Here is a 23025-nt window from a genome sequence, read left to right on the forward strand (position 1 = left end):
ACCTAGCTGAGTTTGAGGAAATGCAGCCCAAGGACTGTGATACCGTAGGGTGCTGTTGTGATCAGGCAGGAAGCATGCTGAGTTCCGAGACCTGACTGCAGGCTGAGGCTGCGGAATAATACGGGGCCTTAGGTAACAGCTGTTGTGCCAGCTCCCTTGGGAGTGGCCTTGAAGCTCGTTAGACAGAGGTTGCAGAGAGGCGGGGGAAGAGCCCTGGATGGGGAGTCGGGGACCCTGAGCTCTGGCCCTCACCTTCCATCTAGGAAATTCGGGGTTTTCATTTTAGTAGTGGAAACCCCACGTACCACATACAAAGCAGGGGGAGGGGAACCACCCTGTTGGAGGTGCCCTGCAGAGGATGCCTGGACCCCTCAGATCCCTGTGGGTCCAGTGGCAGCTGAGGCTCCGAGGGGCGTGGCCACAGAAGACGTCTCTCGGTACTGGCTCCTCTCGGCCTGGGCCCTCCTGGCTCCAGAGCTGGCTGCTCTCCCGCACTGGGCTTTCACGTTCTTTTGGAACATTTTTAGCTACTCTGGGACACCAGAGGATTCGGAATTGTTATTCCTCCAGTTTTCAAAGAGCGTCTGAAAACAGTTCAGGTGGATATTATATTTAAGCACAATCTAACTATTTTATGTTGACTAGACCTTAAAAAGAGAAAGTACTTATTATGGATATATTAAGGATATAGCAAAATACCAAAAAAGAAAAATAAGCAAACGGAATGAAAATGAGGTGTGAAGTCCTGATTGTGTGTCTTTGGGGGCTTTCTGTCCTTCTCCCCGGCAGGTCTCAGCGTGGATCGCCCCTGTGCCAGAGCCGTAAAGGTTGACTGTCCATACCCACTGTCCCAGGTCGCAGCCCGAAACAGCGTGGTGTGGGCGCTGACGGAGCAGAGGGTCCTCCTGTACCGGGAGGGTGTAAGCAGCTTCTGTCCCGAAGGGGAGCGCTGGAAGTGTGACATCGTCAGGTATCGGGGAGGAGCACACCCAGTTGCAGCGTCCTGTTTGTCCCACTGTCTGTTCTTTGTCAACTTGACTCCTCTTAAGCGACCCATGTGAGCCTCTCCTGGGCAGAGCTGGTTCCCTGAAGGTTTTCAAGGTCGTGGTGTTCCCTGGGATTGCCAGAGCCAATTTCAGCAGCCTGACCTTGAAGACACTCTGTGCCTCCTTCTGACTGACTGGCAGACTGGACATTGGGTCAGAGCTCAGTTTTAAAAATGTTACTGCCCTCATGTGTAACCTCAAGCCCCACACGGTCACAAGTCTCTCGTGATGGTCTTTCTAGAGAACTGCCCAGTGTCAGACAGTTTCTGTTTAGAGTCTCAGATGACTTAGGGCCAAATATTTTTCTTTATTATCCTCCTAGTCAGTTGAAATTAATCTCTGAATTGCAGTTTATTTGGTTACTTTCTACCAGTCAAAATTTTAATTAAAGAATTACTGTCAGATCATTTTGCTGGTGTGAAATTATCAGTAGTCTTTAGAAAAATTAGATTAGGATACTCTCGGTTTGAATTGAGCAACCCAGTAAACTTGAGGGAACACCTGTTGTGAGCGCTGAGTGAATGTGACCCTGCCCTGCCCTCGACAAGCTCCCCATCTGGGGCAACCAACGCCAGTTAGTGTAGATGGTCCTGAGCCGGAGACGGACGCACAGCGCCGAGGACGCCTCGGCTCCCCCTGCAGAGGTCAGGCAGGCACCGCGCGGAGTGGACCCTTAGCTCAGCCTCGAAGCTGGCGGGGACGTCACCGGCTGGGTGGGAGGAGGGCATTGCCCGCAGAGTGAGCAGCATCTGCCAGGCTGCAGCTGCCCAACACAGCCTGGCACGCTGCGGAGTTTCTGTTCACTTAATTGGTGAAGGCAGGGGTTGGGCCGCTCGGGGCCTGGAATCCCTCACGCGCCTGCTCTCTTCTTCCCTGGGTTAGTTTCCCTTAAGAGCTCCCCCTACCGTCCTGGGCCTTCAGGGAATCTTTCGGACACCCCCTCGCTTCGGAACAGTATATGTCGCACAGTCGTTTAACTCGAAACTCGAGCTTCCTTCCTCGGATCTTGTCTCTTGTCCCTCACTGAGCCCCCCAGGATGCTTGATGCCGGCATCCTAGACACACTGGGGGCCATGGATGCGGGTGCTGACTCCACGCTCTCTTCCTCGTTTCCAGTGAAAGGCAGGCTTTGGAACCTGTCTGTATCACTCTCGGCGACCAACAGACCCTGTGGGCCCTGGACATCCGAGGACACCTGTGGTTCAGAACTGGCGTCGTTTCCAAGAAGCCCCAAGGGGATGACGACCACTGGTGGCAAGTAGGTGTTGAGCTCCCGGGCCACGTGCCTGGGCGCCTCCCTGAGTCGGGGGCTCTGCTCTCCCTCTTACAGCCCCTCTCTTTTCCCTAAAGAGATCGGGGGCTTGGAGTAAATAAACAGTGTTCGCTTTTACTATTGGATGAGTTAGACTTTGCTGTATTTGAGCACACGAGAAATATCAGGGCACAACAAGGCTCTACTGTATTCCATATCCTATGATAAACCGTAATGGAAAAGAATATTAAAAGAAAAAGAATGTATACATATGTATACCTGAATCACTTTACTGTACAGCAGTAACTAACACAACATTGTAAATTAGCTATACTTCATTTAAAAAAAAAAAGAATTATCAGGGATTTCATCACAGGAGGTAACTTGTGAAGCTCTCTTTGCTTAAATATGTAGGCTTTGTTTATTTATTTTTTAATTTTGGTGTTATTTAGAAATTTGTCATTATATGCCAAATAAATCCAGTGATAGCCATTTGAAGACCTAGATAATAATAATGATTAATTCTGGAGGAATGTACTAAGAAGAAAAGAGATTAGATAATAGATGTGAAAAACCCAACCCACAATTAAAATTCACTATCTCTGCTTGTACGAAAGGCCTCGTAAGTAAATGGTATTTCAACAAAGGAAGGGGAATTTTCCCACATGCCCCCAGAAAAGTAAACACTTTGAGAAATAGTAAGTTAGGGGCTTCCCTGGTGGCACAGTGGTTAAGAATCCACCTGCCAATGCAGGGGACATGGGTTCAAGCCCTGGTCCAGGAAGATCCCACATGCCGCGGAACAACTAAGCCCATGCACCACAACTACTGAGCCTTCACTCTAGAGCCTGCGACCCACAACTACTGAAGCCCGCACGCCTAGAGCCCGTGTTCCACAACAAGAGAAGCCACTGCAGTGAGAAGCCCGCGCACCGCAACCAAGAGTAGCCCTTTTCCGCATGGGGGCCCGGTGCGCAATGGCTGCAAACAGCAGCCTCCTCAGTAGTGTATGCAGCCTGTTGCCTGTGTGGGTTGCCCTAAGGGACCTTGGAGACAGCCCTTTCCAGTGGACATTAATGACTGGCATGCTGTCCCCAATCTAGGCTCCAGACAGGTATGCATGGTGCCTTTGGAAAGCCCCAGGGCACAGTGGCCAGGGTCCGCATTGGCCAGCTCATAGTGTCCATCCGCACCAAGCTGCAGAACAAGGAGCATGTGATTGAGGCCCTCCGCAGGGCCAAGTTCAAGTTCCCTGGCCGCCAGAAGATCCACATCTCCAAGAAGTGGGGATTTACTAAGTTTAATGCAGATGAATTTGAAAACATGGTGGCAGAAAAATGGCTCATCCCATATGGCTGTGGGGTCAAATACATCCCTAATCGTGGCCCCCTGGACAAATGGCGGGCCCTGCACTCGTGAGAGCCTTGGCGCGGCCCCCTCCCTACCCACGCCCACCCATAAACCCTACTTTCTTGTCAAAAAGAAAAAAAAAGAGTAGCCCTGCTCGCCACAACTAGAGAAAGCCCGCGCGCAGCAACGAAGACTCAACGAAATCGAAAATAAATAAATAAAATAAACAAAAAGAAATTAAAAAAAGAAAGAAGTAGTAAGGTATAATCAAGCTAACTTTTGCCCTTTTGGCACCATTCAGTGTAAATAAACGTAGCGCCCGTGGTCCCCCAGCGTGGCAGGTAAGGCTGTGCTGGCATCGGCGGCTGTGGGGTGCACAGCAGCTCTTGAGTGTTCTGTCTCCATTGATGGGTTCAGGTGTTATTGTCGCCTTAGACTTGCCTCATCGAGGGCAGGTCTTCCAGTGGCTGCTCGCAGGTCTTTCAGATGAGGATGTGGAAAAGCAAGTTGTGTTTGCTCTTTGATGAGTATGTGTGTATATACACAGTCTCGAATTTAATATGCCAGATACTATTTGAAAAGTTATACAGTTGATTCAAATTTATCCTCCCTGTATTTGTAACCATGTTATATGGTTTTATACACACACACACACACTCAAGTGTAGTATGTGTACTAAATTCTGTCTTAAGTAGCCTAAAGAAAACTAGTTAGCATTTTAATCATAATGTTCAGAACACTGTCTTCAGAGAAATTTGACAGAATCATCTCTGAAGTGTTTGGAAACAGAGTTATTTTATTTACTATAAGATTGATTTCTCTGTAGTGCTAGAGCCAGCACTATGTTTGGCTGTTAAACCTTTCTTTTCTTTTTGTTAATTTGCATCCTGCTTATCTGCCAATCCTGGGTGCTGGGACCGAGCCTGTCACAGACTTTCTGTGTGGCCTGGCGTCATACACCCCGAGGAAGGGCAGAGCTCCCGGGCCGTCACACGGCAGCGTGGCACTGGTCCCCAGGTGCCTGCCCAGCGTCCTGTGGTCTCTGATGGGGTCCGCCTAGCCAGGCTGGCACGTGCTCTGCTCTTCAAGGGAAGCGGGGCCGCGGGCTCCGCAGCAGGGCCTTGGGGCTGACGTGCTGACACCGTTTGCTGAAGCCTCAGTGCAGGCAGGAGCTCACAGTCAGTGCGAGCCCTTTCACAGAAAAGAAGGGCCGCATCGCACATGGACTACAGTGCTGGGTTTTAGGATAGTTTCCTTTCTGTGTGTTTTATTATACGTTAAGTTCCCTATCCTAAGTGATGTCACTTTCACTCCGCACTTCGCTGTGCGTGACCTGGGAGTGTGGCCTGCACGAGGCTGTCCTAGGCGTAGGGCGGTGACGTTCTCTGTAACCCGACCCGGCAGGGCAGAAGTACGTGGAAAGTCTCGCAGAGTCAGAGACCTTTCTGACAGCCAGAGCTGGCCGGCAAGGGAGAGGATTCCTTAGAGGGCAGCACCCTGGAGAAAGATCTCTTGCAGGAACGTGAGAGCAGCGTGTCTCGAATCTGAGCCCGGGTGCGTTCTGCACGTCCAGGACAGGCCCTGTCTGTGCTGCTGTTCTGGCCTGATTGTTAACAGTCCCATTTGGGTCATGGATTGCTTCATCACCCTACTTATTACTCGACCTTTTTAAACCCGTATTATGATCCTAAGTATCATACACTTGTCCATTAGAAATTCCTAAATTTTAAAAACAAAATAATCCTTTCTCACTGATTAGAATAAAAGACTTATAGGGTACGAGGGGGTGATAATCCTAAAAGTAATACATGCTCTTTGTAACAGGTCCATGTAATAGAAAAGTGTATAAAATAAAAGGTGAACGTTTTCTTCCGTCCCTCTGAATCCACCCCTCAGAAGTAATCACAGTCAGCAGTGGGGGGTGTCCTGCCACACTCCTCTCCAGTCCTCACACAAACGTGCACGTGCACGTGGGTATCTGGGTGTTTGACAGGTGGGGGCCGGGCCCTTACCTCTCAGGCAGCGAGTGTGCAGAAGGCGTTTGTAGCTGCGCTGAGAGCAGGGTGTCTGCCTGTCTCCCCTCCAGGCGAGCATCACAGACTACGTGGTGTTTGACCAGTGCAGCTTGTTCCAGACCATAATCCATGCCACACACTCGGTGGCCACAGCGGCCCAGGTGCCTGTTGAGAAGGTGGCGGATAAACTGCGCATGGCGTTGTGGTCTCAGCAGCTCCAGTGCCAGCCGAGCCTTCTAGGGGTCAACAGCAGCGGCGTCTGGATCTCCTCGGGCAAGAATGAAATCCACGTCTCTAGAGGAAGTCTCATCGGTGGGTGAATCCCTTCATTGCCACGCCGGCTTGATAGGCAGCTCCTCTTTAGAGCCAGCATTTAAGGAAAAGCTTTATGATCTCAAGTGGAAAAGATAATTTAGTGCCGAGGTATGAGGTGTCTGGAAGGGAGGCCTCCCCTCTGCTTTCTATCAGTTCCCTCCTTTTAGTCTGTCATTCCTGTGACTTGGATACCAGTGTCTGCATGGTGTGCGATCAGTTTCCATTAGGAACCTATTAGGCTGTAAGAAGAGCACATGGAGCTCATTTTTATGTTAATAATTTCCAGCTAAATGAAATATCCTCCCATTCCTAAAGAGCCTAGTAGAAAAAATTATCGCACTGTTGAAAATGCAAGGCTCTGGCCAGATCCGTAAACGTAGGTGTAAATCCACATTTACCCACTGGGGCTTCATTTCTGTGAGTGAACCCTGCTTTGTGAATTTTCTCCAGCTCTTCTCCCCCTGCGTGGCCTCCCCCGACCCTGGGCTAGACGGTGCTCTGCTTGTCGGGCCGGCTCTTGCAGTGCTGGCTTGGGCCTCCTACTTTGAGGACACTCTAGAACCAGCTGTAAGGGGTTTTGAAGGCCAGTTGGTCTAGAACTGAAGCTCTGAAGTATGTGTGGTCTTTCTTTCTTCTTTCTTTAATGTACTCTTCCCATTATTTCTAGGCACTTACTGGAACAATGTCGTTCCCCGGGGGACAGCTTCGGCCACAAAGTGGGCCTTCGTGTTGGCTTCCACTGCTCCCACAAAGGAAGGTTGGTTGGGGAGTGCAGTGCACAGGTTGGCAGCTGAACAGTTAAAACCATGGTCTGACGTGGCCTAGTTGGGGCGGGAGCATGGCCGTGGGGCCCTCAGGGACTGGATGCGGTGGTATCACAGGCCAGCAGCCCTCGTTGGCTGAGCCGAGGGCTCCCGAAGCTGGATAGGCCTGCCCAGGAGAGAAGGATCTGGTGTGGTGGTCTGAGTGGGTCTGGAGGCGAGCTGTCCTTCTGAAGGAGGGGAGTGTACAGTGTGACCGCTGAGGCCAGCAGCTGCTGACTTCAGCGACATGCCTCAGGGCCATAGCACAGGGCCAGTAGGCACCAGGCTTCTCTGGGTGCCTGGCCATTTCCCCTGTGAATTCTGTCACCTCCTCACAGGCTGGTTTACAGCCTCAGGCTGGCCTAAGTCCCACTGTCATGCCCCTGGTAGGGCAGACCTCCCAAAGCCCTGACCACAGCTCGGGCTTTGGAGCCAGGAGAGGCAGTGCAGCTACCCCAGGAGCCGGGAGCTGGGGCAGTCGGGTGGCCCAGGATCGCGCTGAGGGTCAGATGAGAAGATGTCGGGGGTCTCTGCAGTTGGTGAGTTCGAGCCCGTAGTCCCACTAGGATGTGCAGAACTTGGTCAGTACAATAAAATGCTTCCTCCCCAGATTGTTCTGACCGCAGTTGTGCAATAAGTAAGCTCTGCAAACCATAGGTTCTCTCCCAAGCTTGGCATAAATCATTCGGCAGCAAAACCTGACCTGAGCTGATGGGAGGCTCCTTACAGCGTCCGTCTGTCCTGCTGACTGTGACTGTGGCGCGTTTTGTTGCAGGAACGTTGCTGCACTTCGTTGTGCGGGGGTGGCGGGGGGCTACTGCCTGGCTCCCGGGCTGTTCCGTAAACATCGGCATACCCATTACCTTACGTTTTCAAGGTCCAAAGTAATTTTGAATTCCAGACCATAACTGGTCCCAAGTTTTCGATATACTTTAGATAATATATTCTGACTGAGGTTTTAATTTCCCCAAGTGTGGTTTGCATTTTAAAGTGAATTAAACCTGAAGGACTCTAAAAACGGGGGAGAGAATGAAAGCATGTAATTTTGAGGTGAGGATGGGAGGAGAAGGCTTTCCAGCTTTCCGGCCTTTTCCAGCAGCCTCCGCCCCGCCAGACCTCCCCTCACCCTGCCACCAGGACAGGGGAGGTTCCTCGGTGCCGTCCTTCCGGGGCATTGCCGGCCTTGCTCCCTCTAGGACGCTGGTTGACACACCAACTTGAATGCTTCCCGGTCCATCATACAACGTCCAAGGTCCGGGCCTCTGAGGCAACGTCATGGGCCTCCTAAGGTCTCGTTAGCCCAGCTTCCTTTCATTTCTTTAAATGTGTTGGACTTGTTTCCTATGAACTGGCTGGTCCCGGTGCGTCCCCCTGAGTCCTGGCTGCTCCTTCCCCGAGGTGGGGAGTGAGGGTGGGAGCTGGTCGGCCAGCCTCTGAAGGCAAAGGCTGACCCGAGAGGCTCGCCGGTGACGCCATGACCTCTCCACAGGAAGCTCCCTGTGGCTCTGCCAGAGCAGCAAGGACCTGTGCCGCGTCAGCGCCCAGCATGCCCAGTCACGCCCGTCCACCGTGCAGCTGCCCCCCGACGCCGAGATGAAGGCCTACGCCGCCTGCCAAGACGCCCTGTGGGCCCTGGACAGCCTCGGCCAGGTGTTCATCCGGACGCTGTCCGCGAGCTGCCCCACGGGCATGCACTGGACGAGGCTGGACCTCTCGCAGCTAGGTATGCCCGCCCCCGCCGCCAGGCCCTGCCTTCCAGCCTCATCAGGAGGGGTGTCCCACCCGCTTCCCGGGGCCCTGTGTTCAGGTCTCGTGAGTTCTTGCAGGCCGCGTGGTCGGTTGCTGGGTCAGGAGGTCGATTAGCCGCTCTTGCAGGGTAACGGGCCTCTTAAGAATTTTGTGAAGAGCTTTTCTTTCCCACGCTTCACATGTCGCAGGGTTTTCAGAGCCCAGGAGGAGCATGAACTCAGAGAAAGCTGCCGTACGACACGCACGAGATGATACTGTGGATGCAGCTGCCTCTGCTGGTCTGTCTGGATGTGGCAGTTGCTTTGTGCCCTTTCCAACCCAGGGTCCGCCCCCACAGCCAGGAGAGTGCCCAGCCCTCCCTCCGCTGGAGGGGTGTGTGCCGCCTCCCTTCTCCGAGTCTCCCCTACAGGGCTGCAGGGTAGCCAAGCAGCGTGAGGCCATTTATAAATAATTCATTCCTGTTCCAAGGAATACGATGATAGAATGAGCCCACACCCTTAGGTTATCCTCTGGGCAGATGGGCAGCTGTGGCTGTCAGAAGGTGCAGGCTGCGCCCGGCAGCTCCGGAGTCCATGCGAGCCTTAGGGATACTTCCCTGCCCAGCGGTTTCCCGGTTTGGTGAACTGATAACCAGTATTTTGTTTGTTAGGTGGTAGAATTGAATTTTACAAGCATTTAACATTTGAGAATTCAACCACATGTACTCGTTTGAAAAAAAAAAAAAAGGACAAAGAAGGCAAGAAGGGAAGGGAGGACGTCTTGTCCACCTCCCACCCTGGCAGCCCCTGGCTGCGTCTCCAGCTGACGGGCCTCTCACCGTCCCATGATGTGCAGAGGTATCGTCATTCTTTTGTCCCACGAGGCCCCCAAATACAACCCAGCTTAGCTAAAGAAGCAGGTTGGTTCTCCACTAAAGAAGTAAGCTTTGTTCCAAAGCTAGGAATTTTCCAGGGTCATTTTGATTATGCTTTTGGCCTCACTCACACCCTGTGTTTTGAACCTAATCCCAGCCCCAAGGCCGGTCACAGTCCAGCTTCTGAGAGTGCCTGCCAGCCGCCATCGTCAATGGTGATGGACCAGAGAGGCTGCAGCTGGCCGTGGCTCTGCCTGCCAGTGCAGGGCTGCCTTCCCGCCTGCCCCGGGGAGCCTTTCCTTGGTTCAGAGATCCTGTGGGCCTGAGCCATCCTCCTCTGGCCCCCAAGCAGAGCAGTTTGGGAGTTTCTGGAGGTAAAAAGGCCAGGGCGAGGTTGGTATCCTCCTTGCTACAGGATCCTGGGAGCACTGGGGGCCCTGCCCTTGTCCCCCCGGGGCAGAAGCAGAGCTCTGCCCGGCACCACCGCTCAGAGGAAGCCGCTGTGCCACAGCACGTGCCGAGAGAACGGCCTCGAGCGCGGCTTGGCCTCCGGGCTCTGGCCCACAGCTCACGCCTCCCTTCCCGTTCAGTCCAGTCCTCCCGCGCTGGCACGCTGGCCAGAGTGTTACAGGCCTCTGAGGCGGCTGGCTGGGTTTCCCTGGGGTCGGTGGCCGTTCTTTCAAGGGGAGTGACTCAGCTTTGGTGGTATTGAGTCTCACTTTCAGAGTGGGAGGGGCCAGACAGGGCCACCCTGAGTCCAGGTTGTGCTTTGGCTTTCCCTGCGTGCTGGGGGCAGGGGTGCAGGAGCCGATAACGGCAGGCTTTCACAGAGCCGCCCTGCCTCTTGCCCGCAGAATCATCCGCAGTCCGGCCAGGCCTGGAGTGGGTCACACAGACTGCAGGTGAGGTGGTTGGGCCCAGGAGCGGGGCTCCCGGCAGAGGCAGGGCGGCAGCGGGAGCGGTGCTAGCCGAGTGCAGAGCCGGGCCCGGGCTGGCTGCCGGGTTACCTTGAGACCTCAGTCCTCACCTTTCTGATGGTAACGGCAATCCCCGCCCGAGAGATGGTGCAAGTAAGCATCATGTGCAAACGCAACCTGTCTCAGGCCGGTGTGACGGCCTAAAAGCCACCCAGCTCCTCAAGCTGCTGGGGGAGGGGTGGTGCTCCCTCAGGTCTCGCGCTGTGCATGACGGGGGCTGAGTCCAGGAAGCTCTCTGCCTTGTTTAGTCTTTTTCCTGCCCTGAGCTCTGGATTTTGTTTATCTGGGTTACTGGCCGATGCTGAGAGGATGGATAAAGACTTCTTTTACCGTTTTCTGAACATCCTGGGAGAACGAAGCAAGTCCAGAGTTGGTAGGCAGGGGAGGCGTGCAGGGAACAGCAGGAGGGGTGCTGGCCTTCCGCGTGCCTGGGTTGGGGGGCAGTGAAAAGCAGGTCAGGGCCACCAGCTACTCTGTTGTTTGGCTCTTTCCAGGGATGGTCTGTGTAGCCTGTGGGACAAACCGGTGAATCAGGGTTTCTAAAAAAAAGTATTATTTATATTAGGGGATGCAGATTTTGAGTTCAGGTGTGTGCTCCCTGCCAGTGTCCGTGGCAGGCCGTCATCCAGATCCAGCAACACTCATTGGAGAGTAGTGAACGGAGTGTAGTAACGCAGGTAACGTTCATGCTGCCTTGCTTACTTGCCTGCGGTTACCTGGGGTGCTTCATTGTTCTTTTAAAAGTTGGCCATGGTGGTGCTCACAGCAGTGAAAGGAGCACAGCCTTTTTCAAGACTGTGGTTCTACCTGTGAGGATTCTGTTCAGTAGCAAACTTCTCTTTCCCAGATGCACTTTTTTTTTTTGGAAGTATAGTTGACATACAATATTAGCTTCAGGTGTACAATATAGTGATTCGATATTTTTATAGATTACACACTATACAAAGTTATTATTATTGTTTATATTTCCTGTGCTGTATGTTACATCTTTGTAATTAATTTGCTTTTTTTTAATTAAAATTAAAAAAAATTTTTTTATAAATCTATTTCATTTTTGGCTGCATTGGGTCTTCGTTGCTGTGCACGGGCTTTCTCTAGTTGCGGCGAGCAGGGGTTACTCTTCATTGCGGTGTGCGGGCTTCTCATTGCGGTGGCTTCTCTTGTTGCGAAGCATGGGCTCTAGGCGCACGGGCTTCAGTAGTCGTGGCGCGTGGGCTTCAGTAGTTGTGGCGTGTGGGCTCAGTTGTTGTGGCTCGTGGACTCTAGAGCACAGGCTCAGTAGTTGTGGCGCACGGGCTTAGTTGCTCCGCAGCATGTGGGATCTTCCTGGACTGGGACTCGAATCCATGTCCCCTGCATTGGCAGGCAGACTCTTAACCACTGCACCACCAGGGAAGTCCTTAATTTGCTTTTTAAATGGTAGTTTGTATCCCTTAATCCCCTTCATCTGTTTTGCCCCTCCTCCCTTCCTACTGCCCTCTGGTAACCACTAGTTTGTTTTCTGAATCTGTGAGTCTATTTCTGTTTTGTTGTATTTATTTGTTCATTTATTTTGTTTTTTTAGATTCCACATATAAGTGAAACATACAGTATTTGTCTTTCTCTGTCTGACATTTCACTAGGTCCAGATCAATCCACATTGTTGCAGATGGCAACAATCTTTTTTAAGGCTGAGTAATATTCCATTGTGTGTTTGTGTGTGCGTGTCTGTGTGTGTGTGTGTACACACACACACATACACCCCACATCTTCTTTATCCATTCATTTGTTGATGGACACTTACGTTGCTTGCATATCTTGCCTATTGTAAATAATGCTGCAGTGAACAGCATGCTGGGGTGCATATATCTTTCCAAATTAGTGTTTTCATTTTTTTCAGATGAATACCCAGGAGTGGAATTGCTGGATCATATGATGGTCCTATTTTTAATTTTTTGAGGAACCTCCATAATGTTTTCCATAGTGGCTGCACCAGTTTACATTCCCACCATCAGGGTTCCCTTTCATCCACATTCTTGTCAACACTTGTTACTTGTTGTCTTTTTAAATCTTTTTTTTTTTTTTTTGGCTGCACCAGGTCTTAGCTGCAGCATGCAGGATCTTTGTTGCCACGTGCGGGACCTTCATCATGGCATGCAGGATCTTTAGTTGGTGCAATGCATGTGGGATCTAGTTCCCTGACCAGGATCGAACCTGGGCCCCCAGCACTGGGAGCTCGGAGTCTTAGCCACTGGACCACCAGGGAAGTCCCTTGTTGTCTTTTGATGATGGCCATCCGGATAGGTGTGAGGTGCTATCTCATGTGGTTTTGATTTGCGTTTCCCTGATCATTAGTGATGTTGAGCGTCTTTTCACGTGCCTGCTGACCATCTGTATGTGTTCTTTGGAAAAATGCCTATTCAGGCCCTTTGCCCATTTTTTAATTGGATTGTTTGTTTATTTGATATTGATTTGTCTGAGTTCTTTACAGAGTTTGGATATTAACCCTTATCAGACATACTATTTGCAAACACTTTTTCCCATCCAGTAGCTGCCTTTTCATTTTGTTGATGGTCCAAAATGTACTCTTTTTCCTGACTTCACTCCCCTGTTCCATTAAATTCTGCTGGAAAGGGCAGAATTCTCTCTGGCTGTTTTTGCTTCTCTGCCAGCCATTGTGGTTGGCAGTGTCTCTTCCACCTACCCCAGAAGATCTGGGCTGTCTTACCCTCCGCTTCCCTCCCGCCACTGCCCGGGTTAGAGCTCCCCCTCCACACCTGCACTGCTGTAGCCGCCTCATGGCTCCAGGTGTGCCCACCTCCTGCCATGGTTGCCCGAGCTCTCCTCCTAAAACACGGCTCCTGGGCTGTGCCCTCGACACCCTGCAATCAAGTTCCAGTCTTCGGGGTAGCACCTGGCGCCCTGGCAGCCTGCCCCGGCCTGCCTTTTGAGGGCCTCGTGCAGCGGGGCTCCAGCCACCCGCCATCGCTCTTCCCTGTGCGCCAGGCCCGTCTAGGCCCCTGGGGTCGCCTCTCTTCCCATGGCCTAGGATGTCCTCCCTGCTCTGGCCTACTTCAGTCAGCATCCCCATCCTGGGGCTTTTCCCTGAGCATCCTGCTCCTGCTCTGTCCCAACAGTCATTTCGGTCTGACCTGCGAGGAGTTTCCACGTGGAGGTGGAGGGGCTCTGCCGGCAGGGGCCTTGTGCATGGCCACATCCACGCACAGCAGGAAATTGGACTGTCAGGGCAATCCGTCGTTGTTTGTAACTCCATTTCTAGCTGATTCTGGGATATGAGTTTTGATTCCTTGTTACTGATAATCACAGATAAAACTGTCTTAACAGCAAGTACAAGATGTCTTCACCTGAATTCATCAGTCCAGCTCCAGGTTGCCATCTGCCTGCCCAGGGCATGAGGTAGGAGATGCTGGCTTTGTCAGAGCTGTTCAGAGATGTGCTTTACCTGGTTCCCTTTCAGTCCTGGCCTCTGCAAGCATTCTGACACTGAAAACAAGAAACAAAAGCCCATCTTCCCAGTGCCGAAAACGTGATCCAGACTACCTCATACTGGCACTGACCTCGGGCAGCTCCAGGTCATTGTAAAGTCTGGAATGTCACCAGTCTCTACATTGCAAGCAGACATTTCAATTTCAAGCATGACTTTAGCAAAGTATCAAGTCATGAACATGATTTCTGCCTTTAATTTCTTTTTTTAAGATGTAGCATCTCTTTTTTCTGCTCCTATACAAATTACCAAGTCAGTTGCTACTCTGGGATTAGATTAGGAGAATTCTTTTTCTCTCTTTTTTTTTTTTTTAATTGAAGTGTAGTTGATTTACAGTGTTGTGTTAATTACTGCTGTACAGCAAAGTGATTCAGTTATATATACATTCTCTTGTTTAGCATTTTAATTTTTTTAAATTTATTTATTTTATTTATTTATCTACTTTTGGCTGCGTTGGGTCTTTGTTGCCGCACGTGGGCTTCTCTAGTTGCGGCACGTGGGCTTCTCTAGTTGCGGCGAGCGGGGGCTACTCGTCGTTGCGGTGCAGTGGCTTCTCATTGTTGCAGAGCACAGGCTCTAGGCATGTGGGCTTCAGTAGCTGTGGCACATGGGCTCAGTAGTTGTGGCTCGCGGGCTCTAGAGCACAGGCTCAGTAGTTGTGGCTCACGGGCTAGTTGCTCCACGGCATGTGGGATCTTCCCGGACCAAGGCTCGAACCCGTGTCCCCTGCATTAGCACACGGATTCTTAAGCACTGCACCACCAGGGAAGCCCTACATTCATTTTTAAATATTCTTTTCCATTACTTTATCACAGGATATTGAATATAGTTCTCTGTGCTCTACAGTAGGACCTTGTTGTCCATCCAGTCTATATATAATAGTTTACATCTGCTAGCCCAACCTCCCACTCCATCCGTCTGTTCTCTACGTCCGTGATTCTGTTTTTGTTTCATAGATAGGTTCATTTGTGTCATATTTTAGATTCCACGTATAAGTGATATCATATGGTATTTGTCTTTTTCTGACTTCACTTAGTATGATAATCTCTAGTTGCATCCGTGTTGCTGCAAATGGCATTATTTTGTCTTTTTATGGCTGGATAGTAGTCCATTATATATATATATACCACATCTTCTTTATCCATTCATCTGTCGATGGACATTTAGGTTGTTTCCATGTCTTGGCTATTGTGAATAGTGCTGCTGTGAACATAGAGGTGCATGTATCTTTTTGTTGTTATTTTGTTGTTGTTGTTTTATTCTGCATGTATCTTTTTGAATTACAATTTTGTCTGGATATATGCCCAGGAGTGGGATTGCTGGATCATATGGTAGCTCTATTTTTAGTTTTCTGAGGAACCTCCATACTGTTCTCCATAGCGGCTGCACCAACTTACATTCCCACCGGCAGTGTAGGAGGGTTCCCTTTTCTCCACATCCTTTCCAGCATTTGTTATTTGTGGATTTTTTTTTGTAGATTTTTTTTAATCATGGCCATTCTGACTGGTGTGAGGTGGTACCTCATTGTAGTTTTGATTTCCATTTCTTAGATTAAGAGAATTCTTCAATTAAATGTCTAGCTACTGAACCCAGTTATGGAGACTGAATGTGGAATTTTATGATTTATGACAATCCTAGTTTTTGGAAGAAAATTTGCATCATTTAGCAGATATTTAAGATGCTCATAACGTTTGATTTCCCAGTACACATAAATATGCATATGTCAGGCACTGGAATGTTTAGCAAACTAATGCAATTTGTAAGTGAATACATCTGGTCACAGCATTTAATGAAGAAATATTCAGTGTCAGTTCGTGCCTTTAGGGAACAAATAGGATTATATTATATAGTAATTTATGCAGAAAAGTGTCTTATAAATAGTAAAACACCAAGTAAATGCCACTTTTTCTTCTAAAATATACGTTTAAAAAGTAATCCTAAAGGGAAAATGTCTCATCTGTTGAATAAAGTAATTAAAACTTTTTTTTTTAATGGGAGGGAAAAAAATAGGGGGAAGACAGGAAAATCGCAGCATGTCTGTGTTGGTCGGACTGATATTGTTGCAGTAACGAGTCCCAAATGCCAGTGATGTAACACAGGGAAGGCTGCTTTCTGCTCCTGCGAAGTTGGCTCTCGACCTGTCAGTCTTTCGATGGTTGTGGTAGTGGTTCCCAGGTGGTGGCTTACTGACCCCCTGCGGTGCTCTGTGTCTCTGCCCCTCTGGTCACTGCGGCAGGGGACAGCTGAAGGGCAAGGCCCTCTTGCCAGCTCTTTTATGGTTCAGTTCAGAAGTGACAGATCCCTTCTGCTCACAGCCCATTGTCCAGAACCAGTGATGGGGCCCCGCTTAACTCCAAGGGACACTGACGAGCCAGGGAGTGCTGGGGAGGCCAGTGTTCTCTGCCACCTGCCCTGACCTCATACACCTGCACCCAGGCAGCCTGGGAGACCCTCTGTGAAGTAGGAGACTACGGAAAAGCCTTCAATTAAACATTTTCTTCTTTGACCTGTCTCTTCAATTCAGAATAAGCTGATTTATACACTGAAGTGTATATTCTAGCAACCTTTTATGTTTGTTTTAGAAGAACGCCTGCCTTGTAATATGAACTCTGTGTTTCACTGGTGGTGGTGTTATTCGCTGCTAATTCTGAGATGCTGACCCAGTGTGTTTTTGTAACCATGTAACTCTCTTCGCATGAGCAGCTACCACCTGTAATTCCTGTTAGGGCAGGTTGATGACTCCAACATAAAATTATTTTTTAATTAACATTTTAAAATTAGAATTTGTTTCTCGGCCATTTCTGGAATTTACTGCTGAAAGTACTTTATTTGGATCACTACCAATCTTTTCATGGGTAATGTTAGAGCTCTAGGATGTGTATTTTAACTCCCCGGTAAGACATTCTATAAAAGATTTTAAAAATACAGCTAATTTCAGTATAAGAGAAATCATCATCTTCAGGAATGTACAAAGGGGTACTAAGAATTTTTTCAGTAGTAGTTGGTTGACACTTTTAAGCTAAACACATGTGACGAGATTTCCCCATAGCAGGATCCGTGCCTGTACGTTTTGGTGTGGACACATGGGCTGTCATCTGATACCGGTGACAACTGTGTGAGGTGGCCAAGAGCAGCACTGCCAGTGAATGTAGCTGTACCACCTTTTTCCCCTGCTTTACAGTCAAAATGAGTCATCCTCTAACTTAGTCATCAGAAGACAAACCATTCAACTTGAAAAAACAGGCAAAAGACTTGACAGATGCTTCACAAGAGAAGATATACAGATGCCCCCCATAAGCACATTAAAAGATTCTCAACATCACTAGTTACCAGGGAAATGCAAATAAAACCATGACAAGATGCCACTTTACACCTGCTAGAATGGCTGACAGAGGTGCCAGAAGTGGATGCTGGTGAGGGTGTGGGCCACCAGCACACACCACTGGTGGGCGTGTAAAATGGGAAGACTGGTGGTCTCTTTCCACGTTAAACAGATATCTACCCTATAGCCCGGAGCTCCACTCCTAGGTGTTATTCAAGAAAAACAACACATGTTCACAAAAAAAAGTCTTCTGCAGAAATGATGATAGCAGCTTTACTCCTAATAGCAAAAAGTGGAAATGGCCCAAATGCCCATCAGTAGGATACGCCACTAACTCTGGCGTTTACATGCAGTGGACTCATACTCATCAGTAAAAAGGAGTGACTGGATGAATGTCATGAACAGAACATCACACTGAGTGAAAGAAGCCAGGCCCAGGGAGTGCATACCTGTGATTCTGTTTTGACAGTCATCTAGACCAGACCGAACAGATACACGACGATGGAAATCAGAAGAGTGGCTGCCTCGGGGCAGAGGGGCAGAACTTCCTTGAGGAGGGGGCTTGAGGGAACCTTCTGGGGCAGTGAAAACATTCCATAACTCGATAAGCCGTGGGTTACCCAGGCATGTGCATCTGTCAAAAGCGAGGGAACTGACCGTGTAAGATCTGTGTGTTCACGGGATGTGAGGCCCCAGAGGTCAGAGGTGGCTGGCGGGGAGGGTCAGGTAGGCCTGGGTTCAAGCCGCGGCCTGCCCTTTGCCTCCCGGCTTCTCCACGTTCTCTTCCGGGGTCTGCGTCCTGACGGCCTCACGCATGAGCTGGGGCGGCAAGAGCCGTGCGTCACTGTCGCCCAGGCTGGTAACTGGGCTGCTGCTCTTTCTGCCAGATAAACTGTTAATCAGATTTCTCTTTGAAGACTCCTCCCATTTCCTTTCCTCTTAAAATTGGTTTAATAAACAAGGAGAAATGTAAAAAGAAAAATGAAGATCCTGGGATGCTTAGTTAGTTAATTTTAATTCTAATTAGGATCAAGATTACCTGAAAGAGGGACGTCCCTGGTGGTCCAGGGGTAAAGAATCCGCCTGCCACTGCAGGGGACACGGGTTCTATACCTGGTTGGGGAACTAAGATCCCACATGCCACGGGGCAACTAAGCCCGCGCGCCACAACTATTGATCTCTCGCGCCTCAGCGAGAGAGCCCGCGTGCCCTGGAGCCTGCACGGCACAGCCAAAGAGAGAAAACCCACACGCTGCAACTAGAGAGAAGCCCGCGCACCACAATGAAGATCCCGCGTGTTGCCACTAAGACCCTACGCAGCCAAAAAAAAAAAAAAAGATTACCTAAAAGATGAATTCCCTTGCCCCAAATCCAGAATTTGCTGGTAACAGTCACGTATCTGATGAAGCTAATGACAGGGCCCACACTGAAATATTAATTCCCAGGCTTGGTGGCTCAGGGCACTGTCCGGATGACATCTTGATTATTTTGCCCGTGGTGTGCAAGGGCTGCTCTGTGGCACGGGGCAGGTGCCGGGGCAGCCAGAGGCGTTGGTGACTCCCGTGCACTGTAATGTTCTCAAGCAACAGAGTTCACCTGCAAAGGCAGCATCATCTCTTTCTTTGAAGTTTAAATCAAAGTTCATAGATTAAATGAAACATGAGTCATCTTACAAGAGTAATTAATGTGTGTACTTTTTCTCTATTTGTCTATAGGAGCTGTAAAACTGATGAGCCTGGCATGTGGAAATCAGCACGTCTGGGCCTGTGATTCCAGGGGTGGAGTTTACTTCCGCGTGGGTACCCAGCCTCTGAATCCCAGTCTGATGCTTCCAGCCTGGATAATGATTGAACCGCCTGTCCAGGTAAGCAAAAGTTAACTGATACCAACTTGCTCGTCAGTTCGCTGCTCGGGTGCTGGTGTTGGGGAGAGGACCACGCCTGCTAGTGTGGCCTCCCAGCAACTGGGGGAGGAGGGGCGTGTCAGGGAGCCTGGGGACTAAGGTGTGCCCCAGGTCAATGCACGCTCATTCACTGGCATCCCACACCTGGGATCTGATATTTGTGAAGTTTAGGGCCGAACAGATTAACGATTATCTGAGCCAATGCTGCTTTTTTTCTTTCTCAAAATAAAAGTGTTTCGCTTCTGACTTTTTACAGAATGAACATTATTTTTGAAAACATCAAACAATATCCAAAAGTATAGAGAAGAAAGTAAAAGTCATTTTAAAATCTTGTCATGGAGATAAGTGAGTGCCTTTCCTGGTTTGTTGAAGAAATTCTTCTCCTCGTGTGCCCCGTCCCTTCCCCTGACCCCAGCCATATTTCAGTTTACCATGTATCCTAAATGTTTTTCCTTTTCTTTTGACTGTTCCACCACTCGAATCAGAAGTGGGAGTCTGATTTTAGTGTACTATTTAGTTACCCTTAAATACCTGATGGGCCTGGTTGCTATGTTAAATATATTTCTGCTAAAATTTATAAATGGGGGGCTGTGATTTAATGAGAGTTATTTGCTCTAACTGTTGCTAGTCCCCACTTCGTGACTTTGTTGGGGAAAAGAATGAAGTTGCCATATGCAGAGGTGGCAGTGTGGCAGGAGTGGTTAGTCCTTGAACAAAAAGTGCTTAAACGGGGACAAGAAGGAAATCAGGTGTTTGGGTGAATGCCTGTGTTCATGACTGTCTACGTTTTGGGCATCGTGAACCCTCAGGGGTGGGGCAGCTGAGGTCAAGGTGCAGGGCTGGTTATGAGGACCACCAGTCCTGCCCATGGGACACGGGGCCTGTGCTGGGAGACCCTACAGTTGGACAGGAGTCAGGTCCCGAGTTCTTTCAGGCCATTGGTCAGCGCTCATGGCCACGGGGAGGCTGGCTCCGCGTGGATCTTCCTCCTCACAGGGTCCTGCTAAGAGCGAGTAGAATCGCGTCTGTGAATTAGAAAGCGCTGTGCAGACGCCCGGTCCACATTCGTCTGCACACGGCGGTGCGCTGACAGCCACGGTCAGGCGGCAGGGGAAGGTGTTGTCGCCGGCGCTGTGGGCTCTGCTGGTGCGCAGCCAGGGTGAAGGCAAGCCGACCTCTAGCTGGTTTCATTGCTGATCTGGAGCCCCCTTAGACAAGGCACCCTCTTGTTGCCTGCTCCTGTGGTATGTCGTTGTCAGCCTCTGACAGCTTTATGTTATTTCTTAAAGAGTTATAATTCACTGTTTTACAGCATACAACTGAGTGTTTTTTAGTGTATTCGAAAAGTTGTGCAACCGTCACTGCTGTCCAATCCTAGAACTTTTTCACCACCCCGAAAAGAAGCCCCCTGCCCATTGGTAGACACTCCCTTTTCTTCTGGAACCCGTGTCTCCTCAGCCCCTGGCAGCCACTAATCTGCTTTGTGTTTCTATGCACTTGCCTATTCTGGATTTTCCTTTTTCATATAAATGGAATTGTATAATATGTGGCCTTTTCATCTGCCTTCTTCCACTTGGCTTCATGTTTTCAAAGTTCATCCATGTTGTAACATGTGTCAGTACTTTATTCCTTTTTATGACTGAATAATATTCCATTGTATGCGTAGACCACATTTTGCTTATCCTTTCATCAGCTGATTGACATTTGGGTTGTTCCTACCTTTTGGCTACTATGAATAATGCTGCTGTGTACAAGACTATGTGGACATGCGTTTTCAGTTCTTCTGGGTGTACCACTTTTAAGTGGACTTGTGGGGTCATATGGTGATTGTCTGTTTACCTTCTTAAGGAACTGCCTGTTTGCCACAGTGGCTGCACCATTCTACCCTCTACCAGCAATGTATGAGGAGTCCAGTTCCTGTACATCCTCACTGCGAAATTTCTCTGGCCAACTTAATAGTTGTAAAATGGTATCTCATTGTGGGTGTCTTTTTAAAAACAGGGTAAAAAAGTTTATTGAAACAGGAAAAATTAATTTTTATATTGTGTGGGTTACTGAATGTTCTGATTTATATTAAAACAGACCTGTAGAGAAAGGAAAGCTGATCTGATCCAACTTGGCACATTTTGTTACAATTCATTTGGTTTTTCTTGTTTGTTTGTTTTTTTAACATTTTTTTGATGTGGACCATTTTTGAAGTCTTTATTGAATTTGTTACAATACTGCTTCTGTTTTGTTTTGGTTTTTTGGCCACAAGGAATGTGGGATCTTAGGTCCCTGACCAGGGCTCGAACCCAAGTCCCCTGAATTGGAAGGAGGGTTCTTAACCATTGGACCGCCAGGGAAGTCCCTCAATAGGGTTTTTAAAAATTTAGATATAATTGACGTATGGCATTGTGTTAGTTTCACATGTACAACATAATGATTCAGTATTTGTATATCTTGCAAAATAATCACCACAATTAGTCTAGTAAACATCTGTCATGATACGTAGTTATAAATTTTTTTTCTTGTGATGAGAACTTTGACGATCTACTCTCTTAGCAGCTTTCAGATATGCAATACAGTATTAACTATAGTCACCATACTGTACATTACATCCCCATGTCCTTGTGATTTTGATTTGCATTTCCCTAACGACTAATGAGCATCTTTTCATGTGCTTATTGGTCATTTGTATATCTTATTTGGAGAACTAAAATATTCAGATACTTTGCTCATTTTGTAATTGGGTTGTCTTTTTATTATTGAGTTGTAAGACTTCTTTATATATTCTGGATACTAAACCCTTTTAAGAATTATGATTTACAAATGTTTTCTCCCATTCTCTGGATTGTCTTTTCACTTTCTTTATGGTGTCCTTTGATGCACAAAAGTTTTTTATTTTGATGAAGTCCATTTTATCTCCGTTTTCCTTTAGTTGCTTGTGCTTTTGGTGTCACATCAAGGACTGCATGAAACTGCGAATTCGTCTTCCTTTCAACGTTTAGATTCTAGAATAACCTCTAGGAAGCAAAGCTAAAACTGGGGGAAGAAAGCTTTACTTGCAGTGCTCTATTGACTGTGGTGATCTACAGCTTTGCCCAGGAAAATGGCCAAAATAGAACAAATTCACATGAAAGGGCCTCAAAGCTGTGCTTTGAATAAAGTAGTGATTGCTAAATAGGCTGTTAAACATTAACTATTTCAAGTAGTTCCGCCAAATGAGACCACATTTTCTTACTCAGTAGCTTCAGTGTGCTGTAGAAGAAATGCACTTGGCCGTGGAATTTGTAGATAGAGAGTTGGTTCCTGTGGGGACAAAAAACAGGCCTTACATTTGCACAGGCCCTTTGCTGTGCTTTTCCAAGACCTGCTGAGGACCAGGGCCTGGGCCAGCCATTGTCTGCCGGAGCTGCGATGGAACACTGTGTCCAGGCAGCGTGTCACATGCTCAGTGGCCTCACACTCAGTGTTTTAGGACAAAGCCTACCTTTAAATTGAATTTCAAATTAACCTTAAAGTTGCAGAGGGTCCTGAGAAGACTAGTCCAGTGGCGGGGTGGGGGTGGGGTGGGATGAGGCCTTGTTAAAAGATTTAGAAAGGGGCTTCCCTGGTGGCGCAGTGATTAAGAATCCGCCTGCCAATGCAGGGGACATGGGTTCGAGCCCTGGTCCGGGAAGATCCCACATGCCGCGGAGCAGCTAAGCCCATGTGCCACAACTACTGAGCCTGGACTCTAGAGCCTGTGAGCCACAACTGCTGACCCCGTGCGCCACAACTACTGAAGCCTGCGCACCTAGAGCCCATGCTCTGCAACAAGGGAAGCCACCGCAATGGGAAGCCCACGCACCACAACAAAGAGTATCCCCTGCTAGCCACAACTAGAGAAAGCCCACGCGCAGCAACGAAGACCCAATGCAGCCAAAAGTAAATAAATTTATTTTAAAAAAAGATTTAGAAAATCAGGACAGTTT

At 48.9% G+C, this 23025-nt stretch overlaps 1 protein-coding gene across 1 annotated transcript in view; it reads left to right on the plus strand.

Annotated features, from left to right (window-relative positions):
- The window catches only part of TECPR2 (tectonin beta-propeller repeat containing 2), a gene marked incomplete at both ends in the record, with an annotated part of 81837 nt that overhangs the window by 37518 nt on the left and 21294 nt on the right, over positions 1 to 23025 (plus strand). Inside the window, 6 exons of the mRNA XM_079700367.1 lie at positions 790 to 970; positions 2163 to 2304; positions 5735 to 5975; positions 6646 to 6735; positions 8271 to 8504; positions 18882 to 19030. Coding sequence (XP_079556493.1) covers positions 790 to 970; positions 2163 to 2304; positions 5735 to 5975; positions 6646 to 6735; positions 8271 to 8504; positions 18882 to 19030 — 1037 coding nt within the window. The remainder of the gene's footprint in view (positions 1 to 789; positions 971 to 2162; positions 2305 to 5734; positions 5976 to 6645; positions 6736 to 8270; positions 8505 to 18881; positions 19031 to 23025) is intronic.

This window comes from Hyperoodon ampullatus, assembly GCF_949752795.1.
Source record: "Hyperoodon ampullatus genome assembly, chromosome: 3".
Lineage (NCBI taxonomy): Eukaryota > Metazoa > Chordata > Mammalia > Artiodactyla > Ziphiidae > Hyperoodon > Hyperoodon ampullatus.